Source organism: Coregonus clupeaformis, unplaced genomic scaffold (genome assembly GCF_020615455.1).
Source record: "Coregonus clupeaformis isolate EN_2021a unplaced genomic scaffold, ASM2061545v1 scaf0087, whole genome shotgun sequence".
Taxonomy (NCBI): Eukaryota; Metazoa; Chordata; class Actinopteri; order Salmoniformes; family Salmonidae; genus Coregonus; species Coregonus clupeaformis.
In genome coordinates, this window is record NW_025533542.1 from 659,294 (window position 1) to 680,560 (window position 21,267).

At 42.5% G+C, this 21,267-nt stretch overlaps 2 protein-coding genes and 1 long non-coding RNA gene across 5 annotated transcripts; all 3 read left to right on the top strand.

The window, feature by feature from the left end:
• The first annotated feature begins 261 nt into the window (after positions 1-261).
• Positions 262-3,261, top strand: LOC121557823 (vascular cell adhesion protein 1). Its single transcript, XM_041871294.2, has 5 exons — positions 262-428; positions 1,528-1,788; positions 1,904-2,248; positions 2,424-2,663; positions 2,754-3,261. The coding sequence occupies exons 1-5, from the start codon at positions 377-379 to the stop codon at positions 2,825-2,827; spliced, it is 972 nt and encodes a 323-aa protein (XP_041727228.2). The 5' UTR covers positions 262-376; the 3' UTR covers positions 2,828-3,261.
• Positions 3,262-7,469: 4,208 nt separating this feature from the next.
• On the top strand, positions 7,470-11,556 carry LOC123483355 (zinc finger protein 883-like). The gene is made up of 2 exons (XM_045213199.1): positions 7,470-7,635; positions 9,835-11,556. The coding sequence occupies exon 2, from the start codon at positions 9,849-9,851 to the stop codon at positions 11,376-11,378; it is 1,530 nt and encodes a 509-aa protein (XP_045069134.1). The 5' UTR covers positions 7,470-7,635; positions 9,835-9,848; the 3' UTR covers positions 11,379-11,556.
• Positions 11,557-14,303: 2,747 nt separating this feature from the next.
• On the top strand, positions 14,304-20,626 carry LOC121557826. 3 transcript variants are annotated; one of them, XR_005998417.2, is made up of 4 exons: positions 14,304-14,476; positions 16,024-16,695; positions 17,045-17,237; positions 20,199-20,626. It is a non-coding gene; the product is annotated as an uncharacterized LOC121557826 (long non-coding RNA). The 3 variants fall into 3 exon arrangements; XR_006658207.1 differs by having other exon boundaries at positions 16,067-16,695; XR_005998416.2 differs by lacking the exon at positions 14,304-14,476 and having other exon boundaries at positions 15,581-16,695.
• The last annotated feature ends 641 nt before the right edge of the window (positions 20,627-21,267 follow it).

Consider the following 21,267-nt stretch of genomic DNA (forward strand, 5'->3'; position numbering starts at 1 on the left):
TTAGTGTGTGTGTGTGTGTGTACTGTAAATGGTGTGTGTACTGCTCACATACTCCACATTGTGTTTAGAGAGACTAGCCCTAAAGACTAGCACTCTCTCCTCCCTTCCTTCCTCTCACAGGCTGCATCCTAAATGGCTCCCTACTCCCTAAGTAGTGCACTGATTAGGGAATAGGGTGCCGTTTGGAACGTACACTTAGTCAGAACAGTAGGAACACCCAGGGTGGTCAGAGGACAAACCCAAAGACTAAAGAAAAGGGACAATGAGCTGAACACGCACACACACACAGCGGAGGTGATCTCCGTCTCAGTTACTAAGAGAACTCTGAGGAGAGCATGTGCGGCTACTGATCTCTCAGTGAAGTGACAGACGCAGCATGTACACACACACTCTTCTTCTCCTCCTCCTCCTCCCCCTTCTGAAGCCAGGTGAGTGTGTGTGTGTGTGTGTGTGTGTGTGTGTGTGTGTGTGTGTGTGTGTGTGAGAGAGAGAGAGAGAGAAAATGAGTGCGAGGGAGAGAGGTGTGATACAGAGGTAGATCATAAAATAGATTTAGTATTTAGAACGGTGACAATTAGATCACCAGGAAACAATTGTTTTAAAAAATAACGTATATTGTACCTCTTGTATTTTTTTTATTTATATTTTCTATTATTAGCTATATTATTAGTATTATTATCACTGCATTGATGGGAAGGAGCTCTCAAGGTAAGACTTTCACTGTTCTGTTTTACAGCTGTTGTATCCTTTGCACGTGGCAAATAAACTGAAACTTGATTTCAGATTTCTAATGTCACGTATGTTAGGATTAGATTACACTAAGATTGAGGTTGAGACAGATAGAGCCATAGAGACGGGCGGTTGAACAAACACACACACACACACACACACACATACACACACACACACAGCACTATCATGACTGTACATGTATCGTCTATGTCAGTGAAGGTAAATGAGATCATAATATCCAGGAGGACCACCTAGTTCCACTGAACAATGTTCATAGAGAGGAGGGAGGAGATTGGCTGAAAAACGGTCACAGAGAGGTGATTGGCTAGGTCAGGGACTCCTTCCTTCCTGTCGGGAACTCCTTTCCTCTCCTTATTTTTGAAAAGTAAGTGTGTGTGTGTGTGTGTGTGTGTGTGTGTGTGTGTGTGTGTGTGTGTGTACGTGCGCTGTTGCTGTGTTTGGATGTTGGCGTCGTCAGCATTCTCTGTCAATGACAAAGATGAGGTCACTTCCATTTCCTCCTGTCTCACCAGCACCCTCCTCCCCACCTCTCCACCTTCTCCCTCTCTCTCGCTCTCTCTCTAAAAGTGTGTAGTTGTGCTTCTGTACCGGAGGTGAGTCAGACTTATGCTGTTTTGATGAGGCAGCCCTGACTTCAAAATCAGTGTCACCCTCGGACCAAGACAGAGTTTCCTATTGGCCTAATTGTTAAGACGTTGATTTCCTGACACTTCCAGGCTCTCCCCTCACATACATATATCTTTCTCCTCCCCCCCCGTCCGTCTCTCTCTCCAGGAGTGTGTGAGTCCTGTTCCCTGGTGGTCAGTCCTGCTGGGTTGGTGGTGAAGTATGGAGCCCCAGCTTCGGCCAACTGCACCTCAGATACGGTCACCTCTATGGGCTGGGAGGCGAGCCAGGGAAAAGGCTTTAGCATGGGGGTGAAAGAGCGGACTTGGAGAGTAGACAGCCTGACTGACTGGAAAATAAAGCCTCAATGCTATGAGATCTCTGAGGTGGGAGGCCAGTGTGCCAGAGTGCTGGACGTTACTGTGTACAGTGAGTAACTTCCCTCTTACGTTTGCTCTCTGACTCTCTTGTGTCTCCCAGTATCTTTAGTCTGTGCAGACCCACTCTGTTCATTTCAATGGTGTGTGTTTCCATTCCTCCACAGAGCTTCCAGATAGAGTGTACATCAGATATTTAAGCCACTCTGATCCGATGGTTGAGGGGCATCACTACTCTCTGCATTGTGTTGTCCAGAACATCGCTCCTATTAAGCACCTCACTGTGACCTTCTACAAAGTCTCTACCAGTGGCGAACAGACGGTGTTATACACACAACAACTAAACAATGACATTAGGGAACCAGTGAATGAGAGCTTTTCCCTGCAGTTCTCCCCCACTAGTGTTGATGATGGGGCCCAGTTGTGTTGTTCAGCCATGTTGGATCTGGGACCAGAGGGACCCCAACCTCCTCCTGTAATGGAATCAGAATGCCTGAACGCCACTGTGCACTGTGAGTCCATCTGGTGATTTTTGTGACTTGATTGGTCATGTCTATCTGTACAGATCAGTATTGTGGTAATGATGGTTGTAAAGATGGGGATGTAATTATGAGGTCATGATGATGATGAATATATGATGGTTGTTTCACTGAGATTTCATATCCTTTCTCTCACCCCCCCTCCCAGTCGCTCCTGAGTTCTCCTGTTCTGCCAAGCAGCAGGTGGGAGAGGGGGAGGGGCTAACTTGTGATGTCAGAGGCAATCCCCTCCCATCGGTCACCTGGCTGAGAGACGGACAGGTGCTGACCCCACCCACACACCTGAGAAGAGAGGATGCTGGGAATTACACCCTCATTGCTTTGAACCGTATCGGAAAAGCCAATCACACAGTGGAGGTGGAGGTCCTACCTGGTCCTGCTGCTAGAGGTGTGTGTGTGTGTGTGTGAGAGAGAGAGAAACAGAGAGAGAAAGAAACTGCTTTTTAAGGTGTTGTTCAATGTCTGTTTCCCTCCGCAGGAGCTTCCTGTCAGGCTGCTGGGAGTGCCACGGTGGCTGTGCTGCTCCACCAGCTCATTCGTTGGCTATATTGATTGATTATTTTATTGATTTATTGATTGATGGAACGGTTGAGTTACTAATTGACCAATCAGGACACCGATCTCTGTGCTGGAGCTTTTGTGATTTGACAGTGATCTGTGAAGGCAGTCTTCAATAGATCTAGAATCAGATCTGAGTTAGTAGAAAAACCTTTTTGCCTAAACGTGAAATGAGCTGTTGAAATGTGTTGTTTTGAAGCAGTGCTATTGAACGTGTATAATCAGAGTGTTGGTACACAGAGGGAGACGCCCTCTTCAGTCTCCAGCAACAGATACGCCATTATCCTCATTGCACAGTGTATTCAATGTCTTTTTTTACTAATACATTTCATTAGTTTATTCATAATAAACTCAAAAACTACACTACCGGTCAAAAGTTTTAGAACACCTATTCATTCAAGGGTTATTCTTAATTTTTTACTATTTTCTACATTGTAGAATAATAGTGAAGACATCAAAACGATGAAATAACACATTGAATCATGTAGTAACCAAAAAAGTGTTAAACAAATCAAAATATATTTTATATTTGAGATTCTTCAAATAGCCACCCTTTGCATTGATGACAGCTTTGCACACTGTCAAACTTTTGACCGGTAGTGTATAGAAATGTTTATTACAAAACCTAACCCTAAATGTTTATTACGTATAAACTGTATAAATGTTTAGTCCTAATCCTAACCCTCTCTAGCAACAGAACTGCCATTCTCCTCATTGCAATGTGTTGTCAATTTCTTTTGTGACTCATAAAAGTTGATCCACAAACGGTCATTTGTTGAAAATAACATTTGTTATCAGGTTGAATGATGATGATGATGATGATGATGATGATGAGTGTGTGTGTAGATGTGTTTGTGGGGCACCCACGGTAGATGACGTAGTCAAATCAAATCAAATTGTATTTGTCACATGTGCCGAATAACAACCGGTGTAGACCTTACAGTGTATTGCTTACTTACAAGCCCTTAACCAACAATACAGTTTTCAGAAAGAATACACAAAAAAAATCACACAAAAAAATACAATATAAAATAATACAAAATAAAAGTAACAAATAATTAAAGAGCAGCAGTAAAAATAACAGTAACGAGGCTATATACAGGGGGTACCGGTACCGAGTCAATGTGAAATAACAGTAGTGAGGCTATATACAGGGGGTACCGGTACCGAGTCAATGTGAAATAACAGTAGCGAGGCTATATACAGTGGGGAAAAAAAGTATTTAGTCAGCCACCAATTGTGCAAGTTCTCCCACTTAAAAAGATGAGAGAGGCCTGTAATTTTCATCATAGGTACACGTCAACTATGACAGACAAATTGAGAAAAAAAAATCCTGAAAATCACATTGTAGGATTTTTTATGAATTTATTTGCAAATTATGGTGGAAAATAAGTATTTGGTCACCTACAAACAAGCAAGAGTTCTGGCTCTCACAGACCTGTAACTTCTTCTTTAAGAGGCTCCTCTGTCCTCCACTCGTTACCTGTATTAATGGCACGTGTTTGAACTTGTTATCAGTATAAAAGACACCTGTCCACAACCTCAAACAGTCACACCCCAAACTCCACTATGGCCAAGTCCAAAGAGCTGTCAAAGGACACCAGAAACAAAATTTAGACCTGCACAAGAATGGGAAGACTGAATCTGCAATAGGTAAGCAGCTTGGTTTGAAGAAATTAACTGTGGGAGCAATTATTAGGAAATGGAAGACATACAAGACCACTGATAATCTCCCTCGATCTGGGGCTCCACGCAAGATCTCACCCCGTGGGGTCAAAATGATCACAAGAACGGTGAGCAAAAATCCCAGAACTACACGGGGGGACCTAGTGAATGACCTGCAGAGAGCTGGGACCAAAGTAACAAAGCCTACCATCAGTAACACACTACGCCGCCAGGGACTCAAATCCTGCAGTGCGAGACGTGTCCCCCTGCTTAAGCCAGTACATGTCCAGGCCCGTCTGAAGTTTGCTAGAGTGCATTTGGATGATCCAGAAGAGGATTGGTAGCCTGTCATATGGTCAGATGAAACCAAAATAGAACTTTTTGGTAAAAACTCAACTCGTCGTGTTTGGAGGACAAAGAATGCTGAGTTGCATCCAAAGAACACCATACCTACTGTGAAGCATGGGGGTGGAAACATCATGCTTTGGGGCTGTTTTTCTGCAAAGGGACCAGGACGACTGATCCGTGTAAAGGAAAAAATGAATGGGGCCATGTATTGTGAGATTTTGAGTGAAAACCTCCTTCCATCAGCAAGGGCATTGAAGATTAAACGTGGCTGGGTCTTTCAGCATGACAATGATCCCAAACACACCGCCCGGGCAACGAAGGAGTGGCTTCGTAAGAAGCATTTCAAGGTCCTGGAGTGGCCTAGCCAGTCTCCAGATCTCAAACCCATAGAAAATCTTTGGAGGGAGTTGAAAGTCTGTGTTGCCCAGCGACAGCCCCAAAACATCACTGCTCTAGAGGAGATTGCATGGAGGAATGGGCCAAAATACCAGCAACAGTGTGTGAAAACCTTGTGAAGACTTACAGAAAACGTTTGACCTGTGTCATTGCCAACAAAGGGTATATAACAAAGTATTGAGAAACTTTTGTTATTGACCAAATACTTATTTTCCACCATAATTTGCAAATAAATTCATAAAAAAATCCCACAATGTGATTTTCTGTATTTTCTTTCTCAATTTGTCTGTCATAGTTTACGTGTACCTATGATGAAAATTACAGGCCTCTCTCATCCTTTTAAGTGGGAGAACTTGCACAATTGGTGGCTGACTAAATACTTTTTTTCCCCACTGTACAGGGGGTACCGGTACCGAGTCAATGTGAAATAACAGTAGTGAGGCTATATACAGGGGGTACCGGTACAGAGTCAATGTGCGGGGGCACCGGTTAGTCGAGGTAATTGAGGTAATATGTACATGTAGGTAGAGTTATTAAAGTGACTATGCATAGATAATAAACAGAGAGTAGCAGCAGCGTAAAGGGGGGGGCAATGCAAATAGTCTAGGTAGCCATTTGATTAGATGTTCAAGAGTCTTATGGCTTGGGGGTAGAAGCTGTTTAGAAGCCTCTTGGACCTAGACTTGGCGCTCCGGTATCACTTGCCGTGTGGTAGCAGAGAGAACAGTCTATGACTAGGGTGGCTGGAGTCTTTGACCATTTTTAGGGCCTTCCTCTGACACCGCCTGGTATAGAGGTCCTGGATGGCAGGAAGCTTGGCCCCAGTGATGTACTGGGCCGTACGCACTACCCTCTGTAGTGCCTTGCGGTCGGAGGCTGAGCAGTTGCCATACCAGGCAGTGATGCAACCAGTCAGGATGCTCTCGATGGTGCAGCTGTAGAACTTTCTGAGGACCCATGCCAAATCTTTTCAGTCTCCTGAGGGGGAATAGGCTTTGTCGTGCCCTCTTCACGACTGTCTTGGTGTGTTTGAACCATGATAGTTAGTTGGTGATGTGGACACCAAGGAACTTGAAGCTCTCAACCTGTTCCACAACAGCCCCGTCGATAAGAATGGGGGCGTGCTCAGTCCTCTTTTTTTTCCTGTAGTCCACAATCATCTATTTTGTCTTGATCACGTTGAGGGAGAGGTTGTTATCCTGGCACCACACGGCCAGGTCTCTGACCTCCTCCCTATAGACTGTCTCGTCATTGTCGGTGATCAGGCCTACCACTGTTGTGTCATCGGCAAACTTAATGATGGTGTTGGAGTCGTGCCTGGCCATGCAGTCATGAGTGAACAGGGAGTACAGGAGGGGACTGAGCATGCACCCCTGAGGGGCCCCCGTGTTGAGGATCGGCGTGGCGGATGTATTGTTATGCATTTTCAACTAGATCCGCAGGAGAAAGGTTGTCACTAGTTACCACAGGGTTAGTGCTATCTGGGATCCTTGGAATGTCCCGACCCTAAACCACTACCATTTAAAATTTCTACTTCAATGTGGTAGTGTGATAGGGACGTCCCAATGATCCCAGATAGCATGGACCGTTACCACAGCCTTAAAATCATAAACCCCGCCTATTTCTACAATTCTCTTCTTAAAATCTGATTTTAAACCTAACTCTAACCTTCACCCTAACCATACTGCTAACGTTATGCCTAACCCTAAATTAATACCAAAAAGTAAATGTTTGTTTTCATGAATTGTTTTAGATATAGCTAATTTTGACTTTGTTAACTAGTGGAAACCTAGAAGAAGTGGCCATAGACTGGGACACACAAGGCTAAATAGTAAATTGAAAGTGGTGGGGAAACATCTGACTGGGAGGTGTGATCATTGTCATTGTCAGGAGGAGATGGAGATGGTGGAACATGTTCTATTTCAGTGCCAGAAATATGAGAGGGAAAGGGAGCGATTGTTTTTAGATTTGAGGAGTAATGGGGTTGAAGAGCCAGGATTAAGTGAACTGCTGGGGAAATCTTCAGGGGATGTAGTATTTAATTATGTATTTCGTTTCCTTAGGGAGACGAGATTATTGGGTAGGATTTAGACCTTCACTGTCTCTGGTCCACACTCCAGTCCAGTTGGTGGCGGTAATGCACCTTAAAGTTGGCTGCCTACCGCCATTTAAAATCCACAGAAGAAGAAGCGGCCATAGGAAAGCGGAAGTCACCTCGCTTCCGGCATACTCCAGCGATTCTTCACCAAACATTCTGTGCTGGGCATACTTTATACTCTCGATCTACAAAGTACATCGACAAACTGACCTAAGAGCAACTAAAATTTCAATCTGAACGTCAACGAAAGTAACTGTCATCCCGTGGAAACGTTGGACTTGGCGTTCTACCTCTGGTGAGTTAGCATGCTATCGTTAGCTAGCTGTAAATTCATTAGGCAGCACCAACTCAATGAATAGGTGCGGCAAACTTATGTGACTGCTGGACGCGTCTTTATAGAATAGTGGAAGGTTTATTTGTGTCTTATTAAAGCAAAGCTTCTCAACGTTTTTTATACACATTTATGATACAGTAATGTTCTGGAGACGATTTGATTATGAAATTACGTCACGAGATGCATTCCCCTATAATGGTTCCCTCCAGACACATAACCTTTTAGATATTATAATCTATGATTAGAACGTAGCTACACAGAATAAAGGAGATGTTATTTATATAAATATATATATATGGGCCTCTCTTTAACACCCTAAAATACTCTGGATACATTCAGTAACATATCTAGAATATTCATGGTCAATTCGGGGTAGGTGTAGCCCAATATTGGACTAAAGGAGTCTAACGTTACTCAGTAGTCCAAGGACCTTACATGTTCTGTTTTTAAAGGGTGAATTGGCTCTGGAAGCCAAAACTGCCAAATACTCCTTTATAAATGTGAATCGATTCTCAATTGCGGCACGGTTCTAGAAACACATGTCTCTCGACTTTCATATCACGTCACAATAATTTCACAAATGCAAAATACACACTTACTGTACACTGTTTTAACCGGTTACGTTTGTGGCGTCCGTCTTCCGTTGACACACACACGGGTGTTCGGAGATGCAGATAACTCATTAGTGCATGTAGTCCACGCTGTCTTCCGTCTGTTTTCGGGTTACCTGCTGTAACATGGAGAGATGGCCGTGTGGGAACACTAACCCTATAAAGGTGTGCATCAATTTAACCTTTAAAAATAAAAATATATATTATTATTATTATTATTATTTCTTGCTCATATGAAAGATAAGGTCCTTATGCTTCCAAAACCCTTACCCCAAGCGATGGGTGTTAATGTTCAGACCAAGCATCGGCGCTATTAACAAAACTGCCTTCTTCCAATGACTCTTATGTGTAATGGAACTGAGAGTCATGATCGAGGGCCAGGGTAGGTGCAACTAAGACAAAAACAAAATACAAGGGTTTGAGTGAGAGGACTAACTGGTGTCTCCAAGTGGCCACACACCTCTTCAATGTGTGCACAGTGAAAGTAATCTCATTGCACTTTGACTCAAGGAAAGAGCCTTCAACTTTTTAATGTGCTTTTCTGAGCTCTCCTAGCTTTGCTGTTGAGGAACTGAAGCAAGTGCTTGTAGTTTTCTGTTTGGAACGCAGCCATGCATCTTCACCATCCCACAATTACTGTTGTTTACTCAATCCAAAAACGACCCATTTTAAATCGCAATCTGGGTCAGGTGGGCATCATTTGAAAGCCTATTTTATGGCCAACATGACTAGCTAAGTTATGAAATACGACCATACCGTGTTAAGCTTTCACCACTCACTTCAGAGAAACAGATGGCAATTTTGGTGCGACAAACAGGCTCATTCTGTTCAGAACAACCCAGGGTATGACGCCATATCATCCTTGTAACTGTACATCAAACATATCCTTCATAAACATTGATACTGTAAATGACATGAGTTTTATATATAGAAATGTGAAGTGGACATTTGAAAACACAGGTGTGTGGTTTGCTTGTATGAATGACATCATGTATAGAATGTTACTGTACAGCCACTGAGCTCTGACATCATGTATAGAATGTTACTGTACAGCCACTGAGCTCTGACATCATGTATAGAATGTTACTGTACAGCCACTGATCTCTGACATCATGTATAGAATGTTACTGTACAGCCACTGAGCTCTGACATCATGTATAGAGTGTTACTGTACAGCCACTGACCTCTGACATCATGTATAGAATGTTACTGTACAGCCACTGAGCTCTGACATCATGTATAGAATGTTACTGTACAGCCACTTTGCTTTGTCATTATGGGGTATTGTGTGTAGATTGAAGCAAAAAATCTCAATTTATTCAATTTTAGAATAAGGCTGTGACGTAACAATGTGGAAAAAGTAAAGGGGTCTGAATACTTTCCGAAGGCACTGTACATGCTAAGCATTCATTGATATTACAACAGCATGTTGGTTTCACATCAAAAGTTGAAATGACGTGGAAATATTACATCGGTAACGTGTGATCAGCAAGCATCAACAAAGGTATTGGATGTACATATTTTGAAACTATACTTATTTTATTTACAGGTCATCTAAAGTGTATGGACTTCCTGCCATTGGCTGCATTGCCGTTGTTTCCACGTGAGCAGGACGACATGAGTCGAAAGAGGGACAAGCTGTTGGACGGACTGGAACAGAGCTTATACACTCTAACCAAGGAGAACTTATGTTACCTGTGTGTTCGTTGTGGAATAGGCGCCAGGGATGGTTTCAAAGGTAAAGGAAACAGTGAACGCACACTGCGGCGTCAAATCATGGAGGAAATCTGGGAAAATGAGGATTCAAAGTCTTGGTTACTCCAACTGAAAGAGGACATCCGAGGGATACAGGAGGATGCTAGGGGTGTAGCCATGAGCTCCAGTGCATCAAGCAGCGTGGCCTCGAGTCCCAGCCAGTCTGACGGCGACGAGGACGCTGCAGCCTGCCATGAAGCCGGTAAGCCTCGACAGTTGGAAGGGACTCGGCGAACACACACTGGAGAGAAGCCTTACAGCTGTAGTCGGTGTGGGAAGACATTCACTCAGTCAGGAAGCCTGGCAACTCATCTGAGAACACACACTGGAGAGAGGCCTCATAGCTGTGATGTATGTGGGAGGGCTTTTAACGTAGCCTTCAATCTGATCCGACACCGGCGAACACACACTGGAGAGAAACCCTACAGCTGTGAGGAGTGTGGGAAGAGCTTTGCTCAGTCAGGTCTACTGGTCAGCCACCGTCGTTCGCACACAGGAGAGAAACCCTACGTCTGTGATCAGTGTTTGCAGAGCTTTGTCAATCCGGGATCCCTGGCAAAGCACAAGCGAAAACAACATGCAGGAGAGAAGCCTTACAGCTGTGCGGATTGTGGGAAGAGTTTCTTTGAATCACACACCCTGGCTAACCATCGGAGGACACACACAGGAGAGAAGCCTTATAGCTGTGATCTATGTGGGAAAAGTTTCGCTCTGTCAGGAACCCTGATTAAACACAAGCTGACTCATACAGGAGAGAAACCGTACTGTTGTGACCAGTGTGGGAAGAGCTTCCGTGAATCAGGAAGGTTGAAAGTTCACCAGAGGATGCACACTGGAGAGAAACCTTATGGCTGTGATCAGTGTGGGAAGAAATTTGGTCATTCGCAACACCTGAAAGACCACCTGCGAACGCACACAGGAGAGAAGCCATTTAGCTGTGATGAGTGTGACAGGAAATTCAATCAACCACAACACCTGAAATCTCACATGAGAACACACACTGGAGAGAAGCCATTTGTCTGTGATCAGTGTGAGAAGCGATTTGCTTATTCACAACAACTCAAAGCACACCTGCGAATGCACACTGGAGAGAAACCTCATATCTGTGATCAGTGTGAGAAGAAATTTTCTCATTCACAACACCTGAAAGATCACATGCGAACACACACAGGAGAGAAGCCATACATCTGTGGTGAGTGTGGGAAGAGCTTTGCTAGATCAGGAACATTGAAAGTGCACCAGAAATCACACGCAGCAGGTGAAGTGTGTCCAGATCTGCCTCCCAAGCAGCAGTTCCAGAACTCTCAATTAAATCTGAATAGCCGGTGCCCAGAGTAACAGAACCCTCGATAAACTCTGAACAGCCCAAAGTTCTAGATCCATCTCCCTCCCTGGTATCAGTTCCAGAACCCTCTATAAACTCCTATAGCACTAGGCAATAATGACACCTATCTGTTATACAGTACCAGTCAAAAGTTTGGACACACCTACTCATTCAAGGGTTTTTCTTTATTTTTTTACTATTTTCTACATTGTAGAATAATAGTGAAGACATCAACACATATGGAATCATGTAGTAACCAAAAAAGTGTTAAACAAATCAAAATGTTATATTTTAGATTCTTCAAAGTCATCCGTTCACCTACTCTGCGTCTCACAAAGACACTGCGGTTGGAACCAAAAATCTCAAATTTGGACTCATCAGACCAAAAGACAGATATCCACCGGTCTAATGTCCATTGCTCGTGTTTCTTGGCCCAAGCAAGTCTTTTCTTATTGGTGTCCTTTTAGTAGTGGTTTCTTTGCAGCAACTCTGTGAAGCATTTATTTGGGCTGCAATCTGAGGTGCAGTTAACTCTAATGAACGTATCCTCTGCAGTAGAGGTAACTCTGGGTCTTCCTTTCTTGTGGCGGTCCTTATGAGAGCCAGTTTCATCATAGCGCTTGATGGTTTTTGCGACTGCACTTGAAGAAACTTTCAAAGTTCTTGAAATTTTCCAGATTGACTGACCTTCGTGTCTGAAAGTAATGATGGACTGTCGTTTCTCTTTGCGTATTTGAGCTGTTCTTGCCATAATATGGACTTGGTCTTTTACCAAATAGGGCTATCTTCTGTATACCACCCCTACCTTGTCACAACACAACTGATTGGCTCAAATGCATTAAGAAGGAAAGAAATTCCACAAATTAACTTTGAACAAGGTACACATGTTAATTGAAATGCATTCCAGATGACTACCTCATGAAGCTGGTTGAGAGAATACGTAGTGTGCAAAGCTGTCATCAAGGCAAAGGGTGGCTACTTTGAAGAATCTCAAATATAAAATATATTTTGATTTGTTTTATACCTATCAAATCAAATTGTATTTGCCACATGCGCCGAACACAACAGGTGTAGACATTACAGTGAAATGCTTACTTACAAGCCCTTAAACAACAATGCCGTTTTTAAAAGAAAAAGTAAAATTACAATTAAAAGTGTTAAGTAAAAAAATAAAAGCAAATTACTAAAGAGCAGCAGTAAAATAAAATAACAGTAGGGAGGCTATGTACAGGGGGGTACCGGTACAGAGTCAATGTGCGGGGGCACCGGCTGGTCGAGGTAATATGTACATGTGGGTAGAGTTAAAGTGACTATGCATAAATAATAAACAGAGTAGCAGCAGTGTAAAAGAGGGGGGTGGGGTGGGGTGGGGGGGCAGTGCAAAAAGTCTGGGTAGCCATGATTAGCTGTTCAGGAGTCTTCTGGCTTGTGGGTAGAAGCTGTTGAGAAGCCTTTTGGACCTAGACTTGGCGCTCCGGTACCGCTTGCTGTGCGTCTCACTGGTTACTACATGATTCCATATGTGGTATTTTATAGTTTTGATGTCTTCACTATTATTCTACAATGTAGAAAATAGTAAAATTTAAAGAAAAACCCTTGAATGAGTAGGTGTGCCCAAACTTTTGACTGGTAGTGTATATGGTTAAAGAGGTCAATGGAACTCGACCAAAAACAATAGAAACGCCATGGACAAGTGGGAGAAAGATGTTGTGGGGGGGAAAGATCCCCAATCTCCTCATTGGCCCCCCCACAATATGTTGAGGTAAAAATCTGAGTATAATGCTTGTGTGGATGTCAACCCCAATACATATGTTCATGTCATCGTCACCAATCAACTTCATTACAGTTTAAAAAATGATTTTGATTACCACCACCGATTTTCTGTCCTCTAGCTACAAGCGCCTAAGAACCGGAGGTAGCGTTTAGCAGTCACTTCTTCTAAACAGGAAACGGGACAGCTTCTAAATGTTATGCAGAGGAAACAGCCAAATATATCCAAATCGGACTTTAGTAACCACCTTGTGGGCCTGTTACGATACGTAAATCATATGACGGATTTGACGAATATCCACTTTGTTAGATCATAATTGTTGAATGTGCGCCAATGACGCAGTCACAGCGTCCTGTGTTCCATTGAACTCTTCACCGCATCTGTGCCTGAGTCCAGTTCTACAGATTCTGAATTCAGTTTTGATAGATTAAATACTAACCTTTTTTTTTTTTCATAAAAAATGGCTTTTTAAATTGAGGTGTGATCAGAAATGTAATAGAATAGCCTCATGTACTTTTATCTGCTTTAAGATTACTTAAGACACTGTGCCGAAACATTGGTTCATTAAATCATTGAGTTACATGGAGTGTGTGTGACCTTATTGTTTTGCCTCCTCAGTTCAGTCACATAAAATCTTGGTACCACACCTAATATCATTGAAGCATTTTATACTTGTACATTTCCTGTGTGAATCACACCGTTGTTGTAAAGAACCACATCATTCTATGTGAAGACTAGATACCTGTTCGAGATTGCATCATCAACTACCACCACCCAGAGCCATATATATAGAGAGAGAGTGAGAGAGTTCGGCTTTAGAACAGCTACCATGTTAGTGCGTTTATTCGGCTATGGAGGAGAAGGTGGTGCTCACGGAACGTTCAGACGGAACTGCGTTGGACCAACTCAATAATACAATATATATACTAGTGTAATATGGCAACTACTGTCTAATAATAATAACAACAACTTACATGAACAGCAAAAAAAGTTGTTCTACAATTACTAATTAGCCTACAGCAGCTAATAAAACTGCTAATAGCAATAGTAAAACTTAAGTTCACATACTGTGTATATCAATCTGGCAGTAAGCGTCAGTGTTTTAGCGCTACTCGATTGCTCTGGTCTAGGCAACGCTTCGTAGAAGACGGAACGGAAGTTGTCTCGCTCCAGACCTACTCCGGCGGGGTAGAGTTTACACCAGCGGTATCACTGAAATATTCTACCCTCAATCTAGCTACAAAGTTTAGGTCGCCAAGCTGAACTTCGATTTAATAAGAACGCCATTAAGCGAAAGGAACGGTCATCATGTGGAAACGTTGGACTTCCAACTCGTCTGTGGTGAGTTCGCATAATGCTAGCTAGCTAACGGGCTGTTCGATATGCAGAGCCAACTCTATCTGCGTCAAACAGTTATGTAAATGTTCTGAATGTGTCATTTGAATGTTGGAAGTGTTATTTGTGTCATACTCCGTTTTCTATATAATTTCTGATACACCCATCCATGTTCGAGAGATTTTCCGTCTTTTCTTTCTTTTTTCTAGCGGACTTGTTCAAATGACGTCACGAGATGTGTTTCCCTGAAATGGTTCCCCTCCAGACAAAATAATGCTTGGTTCCTAACCAACTAGGAGGGGGGAATTTACCCGTTGTGAAGTCCTAAATACCAGTTGGATGCGTTCACGTGATTTGAACTCATTGAGAAACGCAGATTGGTTAATGGTCAACAAGCTGCGTCAACCATCAACTCAAAGTACAGCTACCATGCTTGTAAACAAATTATAGTTAAAAAACATTACTTTTTAGAAGTAATGTTTTGTTACATTTAACTGCTGGAAATTCTGTTATGGAGATAATTTCCTTAGTAGGTGATGTCAGAGGTCAGCATGTGGGAGAAGTCGGAGCTCAGGAATGAGAGACGAGTTTCCCACCAGTAATTACCAGTTGGAGGGCCATTCAAGTGGATTTTTCCCAGGCATATTGACATTTACATTTTACATTTACATCATTTAGCAGACACTCTTATCCAGAGCGACTTACAAATTGGTGCATTCAACTTATGATAGCAAGTGGGACAACCACTTTTTTTCTTCTTTTTTTTATGGGGGGGTAGAAGGATTACTTTATACTATTCCAGGTATTCCTTAAAGAGGTAGGCATATGTGGTAAGCATTTTGCTACACCCGCATAACATCTACAAAATATATGTATGGTGACGAATAAAATTTTATTTTGAATTCCCACTTCCCATTTGGTTACGAACTTAGCATAAGATCCAAGGCCCATTTACAGTTTTGAGGTTATGCTGCGGCACATTGAGGTATGTTGTGGTCCTCTGTAGCTCAGCTGGTAGAGCACGGCGCTTGTAACGCCAAGGTAGTGGGTTCGATCCCCGGGACCACCCATACACAAAAATGTATGCACGCATGACTGTAAGTCGCTTTGGATAAAAGCGTCTGCTAAATGGCATATTATTATTATTATTATTGTGATATGGTATGTTACATTGCGTCAGACCACCGCTATGGGTGAATTAGAATGCTGATTATACTGAACATTGTCAATGTAAACAAACAGCCTTAAAACATGGTTAAAACGATAGTTTTGGTATCGTTTTTGGTCAGTCCTTGCATCCATAGCTCTCTCTATGCATTTTTGAGTGGTTACATTTCGGCAGGCCCATCTCTCAGCTTTTGACCACTTTGTTATTGTTTCAAATATTTCAATTATTAATTGATATTGCAACAGCATGTTGGTTTAACATCAAAAGTTGAAATTACATTAAAATATATAATATCGGTAATGTGTGATCAGCAAGCATTAACAAAGTATTGAATGTGCATATTTTGACAAGTGTATGGACTTCCTACTGTCTTCTTCTACTACAGGTCATCTAAAATCTATGGACTTCCTGCTGTTCTTCTACTACAGGTCATCTAAAGTGTATGGACTTCCTGCTGTCTTCTTCTACTACAGGTCATCTAAAGTGTATGGACTTCCTGCTGTCTTCTTCTACTACAGGTCATCTAAAGTGTATGGACTTCCTGCTGTCTTCTTCTACTACAGGTCATCTAAAGTGTATGGACTTCCTGCTGTCTTGCCTTTGATTGAATTAATTGTCCTTGTTGTCACACAAGCAGGACAACATGAGTGAACACACTGGAGAGAAACCTTTTAGCTGTGATCAGTGTGGGGCGAGGTTTGCTCTATCTTTTACCCTGGCAATACATCAGCGAATAGTCACTGTAGATAAACCTGGGTTAGGGTTAGTCCAACTAAAAGACGACGTCAGAACGATACAGGACGATCCTAGTGGTATGGTCCCGAGTCCCAACCAGTCTGATGGTGGTGATGATAATGCTGATGATGCGGTAGACTGCCACGTGGAAGACATCGTTTTGTTGCCTAGCAACGGACTGAAGGCAGAGCCTTTGAGTCCCAGGCAATCTGATGGTGATGATGATGCTGCAGACTGATGAATCGAACAAAGCGGGAGGAGCAACGGACTGGAGGCGGAGTCAGCTTCAGTGAAGCACACCCCAGAGCAGAGGGAGAGTGGTGTGAGTATCTCCCAGTTAGAAAGGGTGTCTCAGCAGTCCTTCCTTGATTTCTCTCCTTCCTGATTCCTCGACCTCCTTGGAGGAGATCTGAGATTCCTCCTCTTGGACTTTCTCCTCCAATGCATTTATAGCAGGAGGTCCAGAGAATGAGAGGAATAATATAATATGCCATTTAGCAGACGCTTTTATCCAAAGCGACTTACAGTCATGTGTGCATATATTTTTACATATGGAATCAAGGAAAGACTTCTGAGAATTGAGATCACCTTTTGAGAATTAAAAAATTCCTTGTCAGGTAGGAGAGTGTTTTCCACCCTAAATTGATTGTCTTTATTTGTGTGGTTTTCAGGACATGTCTCTCCCGCCCCCCTCCCCGCTCCCGGAGTTCCCAGGTCGTGCCTCTCCCCGTAGCGCCTTACTGTGGGGTCTGAAGAGGGTGTCTGTGCGGCTGGTGGACTGCAGGAAAACACCGGGGCTGAGTGGAACTGTGAGAGAAGGAAAACAGGAAGATTCAGATTCAATGTCATCGAGTAAGAAGAATGGTGTGTATTAGACTACAATCTGCTTCTGTTACAGTTAGTTGATTAATCATTATTGATATATAACAATACAGTGCATTCGGGAAAGTATTCAGACCCCTAGACTTTTTCCACGTTTTGTTACGTTACAGCCTTATTCTAAAATGTATTACATTGTTTTTTTCCCCTCATCAATCTACACACAATACCCCATAATGACAAAGCAAAAACAGGTTTTTAGATTTGTTAGCACATTTTATAAAATAAAAAAACCGGAAATATCACATTTACATAAGTATTCAGACCCTTTATCAGTACTTTGTTGAAGCACCTTTGGCAGCAATTACAGCCTCGAGTCTTCTTGGGTATGACGCTACACGCTTGGCACACCTGTATTTGGGGAGTTTCTCCCATTCTTCTCTGCAGATCCTCTCAAGCTCTGTCAGGTTGGATGAGGAGCGTCACTGCACAGCTATTTTCAGGTCTCTCCAGAGATGTTCGATCGGGTTCAAGTCCGGGCTCTGGCTGGGCCACTCATGGACATTCAGAGAAATGTCCCGAAGCCACTCCTGCGTTGTCTTGGCTGTGTGCTTAGGGTCGTTGTCCTGTTGGAAGGTGAACCTTCACCCCAGTATGAGGTCTTGATCACTCTGTAGCAGGTTTTCATCAAGGATCTCTCTGTACTTTGCTCCGTTCATCTTTCCCTCGATCCCGACTAGTCCTTCCACCTCATGGCTTGGTTTTTGCTCTGACATCCACTGTCAACTGTGGGACCTTTTTATATAGACAGTTGTGTGCCTTTCCAAATCATGTCCAATCAATTGAATTTACGACAGGTGGACTCCAATCAAGTTGTAGAAACATCTCAAGGATGATCAATGGAGACAGGATGGCACCTGAGCTCAATTTCGAGTTTCATAGCAAAGGGTCTGAATACTTACGTAAATAAGGTATTTCAGTTTTTGATTTTTAATACATTTGCACACATTTCTAACAACCTGTTTTCGCATTATGGGGTATTGTGTGTAGATTCATTAGTTTTTTCTTTCTTTAATCCATTTTAGAATAAGGCTGTAACGTAACAAAATGTGGAAATAGACAAGGGGTCTGAATACTTTCCCAATGCACTGTATATATTTCCTGAGTTAAAAAAAAATATATCCTAGATTTAGGACAGACACTTCAAAACCTTGTTTCTTATGATTTATTTTTTGACTGTCCTTTTTGCAATTTCTGAATGTGTTATTCAATGCGTTTCTATGGGCTTTAGTAGTAAATGCCAAATTCACTATTTTATTCAATTATTTTTTTATATAGTTTTTTAATATATAATATTAGGGGTCCTAAAATTCCAAATCGAATATTGCTAAAAAAAATCCATAGTATGACCGTCTTAAAACAATTCCGTATGTCAGCTTAGATTCTTCCAGAACAACAACGATGCTGCTTTCCACGTTGCTTTTGAATACGAGTCCACATGTTTTCTCAATTTTATATAATATTAGTTTGTGTATCTTTGCTCTCTGCTAAATACGAGTTAGTCCTAAGGAAGCTGGCGTGTGCCTGAAGCTGATGCTAATTGCTAACTAGTTAGCTGGCTAGCTAAATGCCCTTTAGCGAAATGCACTAGCCAGGGCAAAGCACCGTGCTTCTGCATCTGCGTTGCTTTGCTCTTTGGGTTTTAAGCCTGGGGTCTGTATAGCAATTTGCGACACCTGCTGATGTAAAAAGGGCTTTATGAATACATTTGATTGAAAGCAAACGTTAGCTCTAATACATGTTGCTACCAGTGGTGGGGTATATTAATAATTCAATCAAATGTATTTTATAAAGCCCTTTTTACATCAGCAGGTGTCGCAAATTGCTTATAACATTCACTATTTTATTTTTTTGTCATTTAGCAGACGCTCTTATCCAGAGCGACTTACAGGAGCAATTAGGGTTAAGTGCCTTGCTTAAGGGCACATCTCGGGGATTAGAACCAGCGACCTTTCGGTTACTGGCACAACGCTCTTACCCACTAAGCTACCCAAACCCTAGTTATGGCCCTGAGTGGGGTATGAGACACTGGAGCAATGATCAAGATGAACATGACTAATAGATGTCATATGAAGCGTATCTCCTATAGCTTGTGTTGACTGCCACATCTGTACTGGAATTCATCAGCTAACAAATAAGCAGCAAAGAGGTGTTGCCCCTGCCCTGGGCATCCACTCAACCTACAGCCAGTCAAGTCAGTGGCAATGCAGACATAAGGATAACTAGATTTAGCAAATGTTTTACCTCACAATTCTAAGCTAGGAAGTGTAAGTGTTATTCATCCAGATAGCCAGCCAGCTAGTTGAACATACAAAAAAAAAAAAAATCTAAAACTAAATGTAAAATCTACATGTCTAGCTAGCTAGCGACTTAGCCTGTTTGTCCCATTGACTTAGCATGTGTTTTGGTTAGCATGCTAATCGTGTGCAACAAGCGTGGATTTGTGTTAATGACAAACTGAACACAGTATGTATTCACTTTTGGTAAAATTACCATCTAGTTTATATTGCAATTTGTTGAAATACAGGCTTTCATTTTGAATGTTTTTTTTTTTTTTTTGCCAGGCAGTCATTGTAAATAAGAGTTTGTTCTTAAATAAACGTATTACCATATGAAAGTGACATCGTTTGTGCTGATGACAGAACAAAGGTAAAACTCTGCGGTTGAATGATTCTGTGAACTTGTAGATCAAATAGCCAAAAGGGTGCTAAAACGTGATACAATATATCTTCACGCTCCACTGGGTAGAGGTGAGGCTCAATGTATGATCAGAGCCTTTTTGATAGATCTGGAAACCGATAAGTAGTCGAGGAGAGTGTTAGTAGGCGAACCGAGGAGTGACCTCCTGGTCTTATTCAGATTTTGGGGCATGTCCGCGGGGCAGAAGAAGCGTGCTTTGCTCCTCAAAAAGACATTTGAATGTGATGTTTTGTGTTTGTTTCCAAGGAGGTTATCGCTGGGGTGGCGCATGAAGTGGATGCAGATGATATACCCGAGGAAGTAGGTGAAGTGATTGGTGCACGTCAACTGACGGGTATTGTGGATGGAGTAATGAAATTCACTTCATCCATACTACTGTTCTTTGATGAAAAGTCTCTCCCTTCTCATGTAAAGTTAGGATTTGTGAAATACCCTCCTATAAGAGCGTTTGTGCACAAACCCCTCTAGTGTCATACATGCAAAAGATGTGGTCATGCGTCAAGTGTATGCAGACGGGGAGAATATCGTATGCCAGCTGAGGTTATGCTGCAACTGTGGTGGCGAACATGCGCCCGATTTCCCGGATTGCCCTGTTAGGGGTGTGGTATCTGAGGAATTTATGACTTTGCTAATGGTTTCAAATGGTTTTAGAGGATGTTGACTCAGCTTAAAGGGAGCATCTGGGGAGTAGTTCTATAGGGGCACCCTAAAGCCGAGGAAGTCTGTTAGGTGGCCTCCTGGGATTGGTCTGTAGGGAAAACACCCATATAATGTTACATAGGGCATAGGATATAAATACCACGGTTAAAACAAAGGAGGACAGAATAACATATTACAGATTGGAGGCAGTTATTCTCCAGATATCTGTAAATTGACGCTGGAATACTCTGATATAAATAAACCTTTACAATCAAAGTACAGTGTCAGCGGATTTCCTTGTTTTCACAGCATAATTAGCATCGGTTTCTCGACACCACAGGGGGAAGGAGACAGAGGTGGCCAGAGTAAGGGCTGTCCAGCGCGTCTCCTATCTGGAAGGGCCGAGTGGCGTTGAAGACGCAATGGTACTAGAGCCTGCACCAGAGCATGTTTCTCGGCAACCAAGGGATCCTGATATATTGTTAAAAAGGTGGACTTTTGTAGTATTTATTGCAATGGTCATAAACTGCACAGCACAAACAAAGGAGAAATCAGAGAACATGTTAATCATTGTTAGTGCAGCCGAACGCTTTTTGTGACTGAGTTTACAGCCGAGGCCTTGCAAGAAACCCTGTCATAGAATGTGCCGCCCTCACAGGCCCGTTAGCCTGTGTAG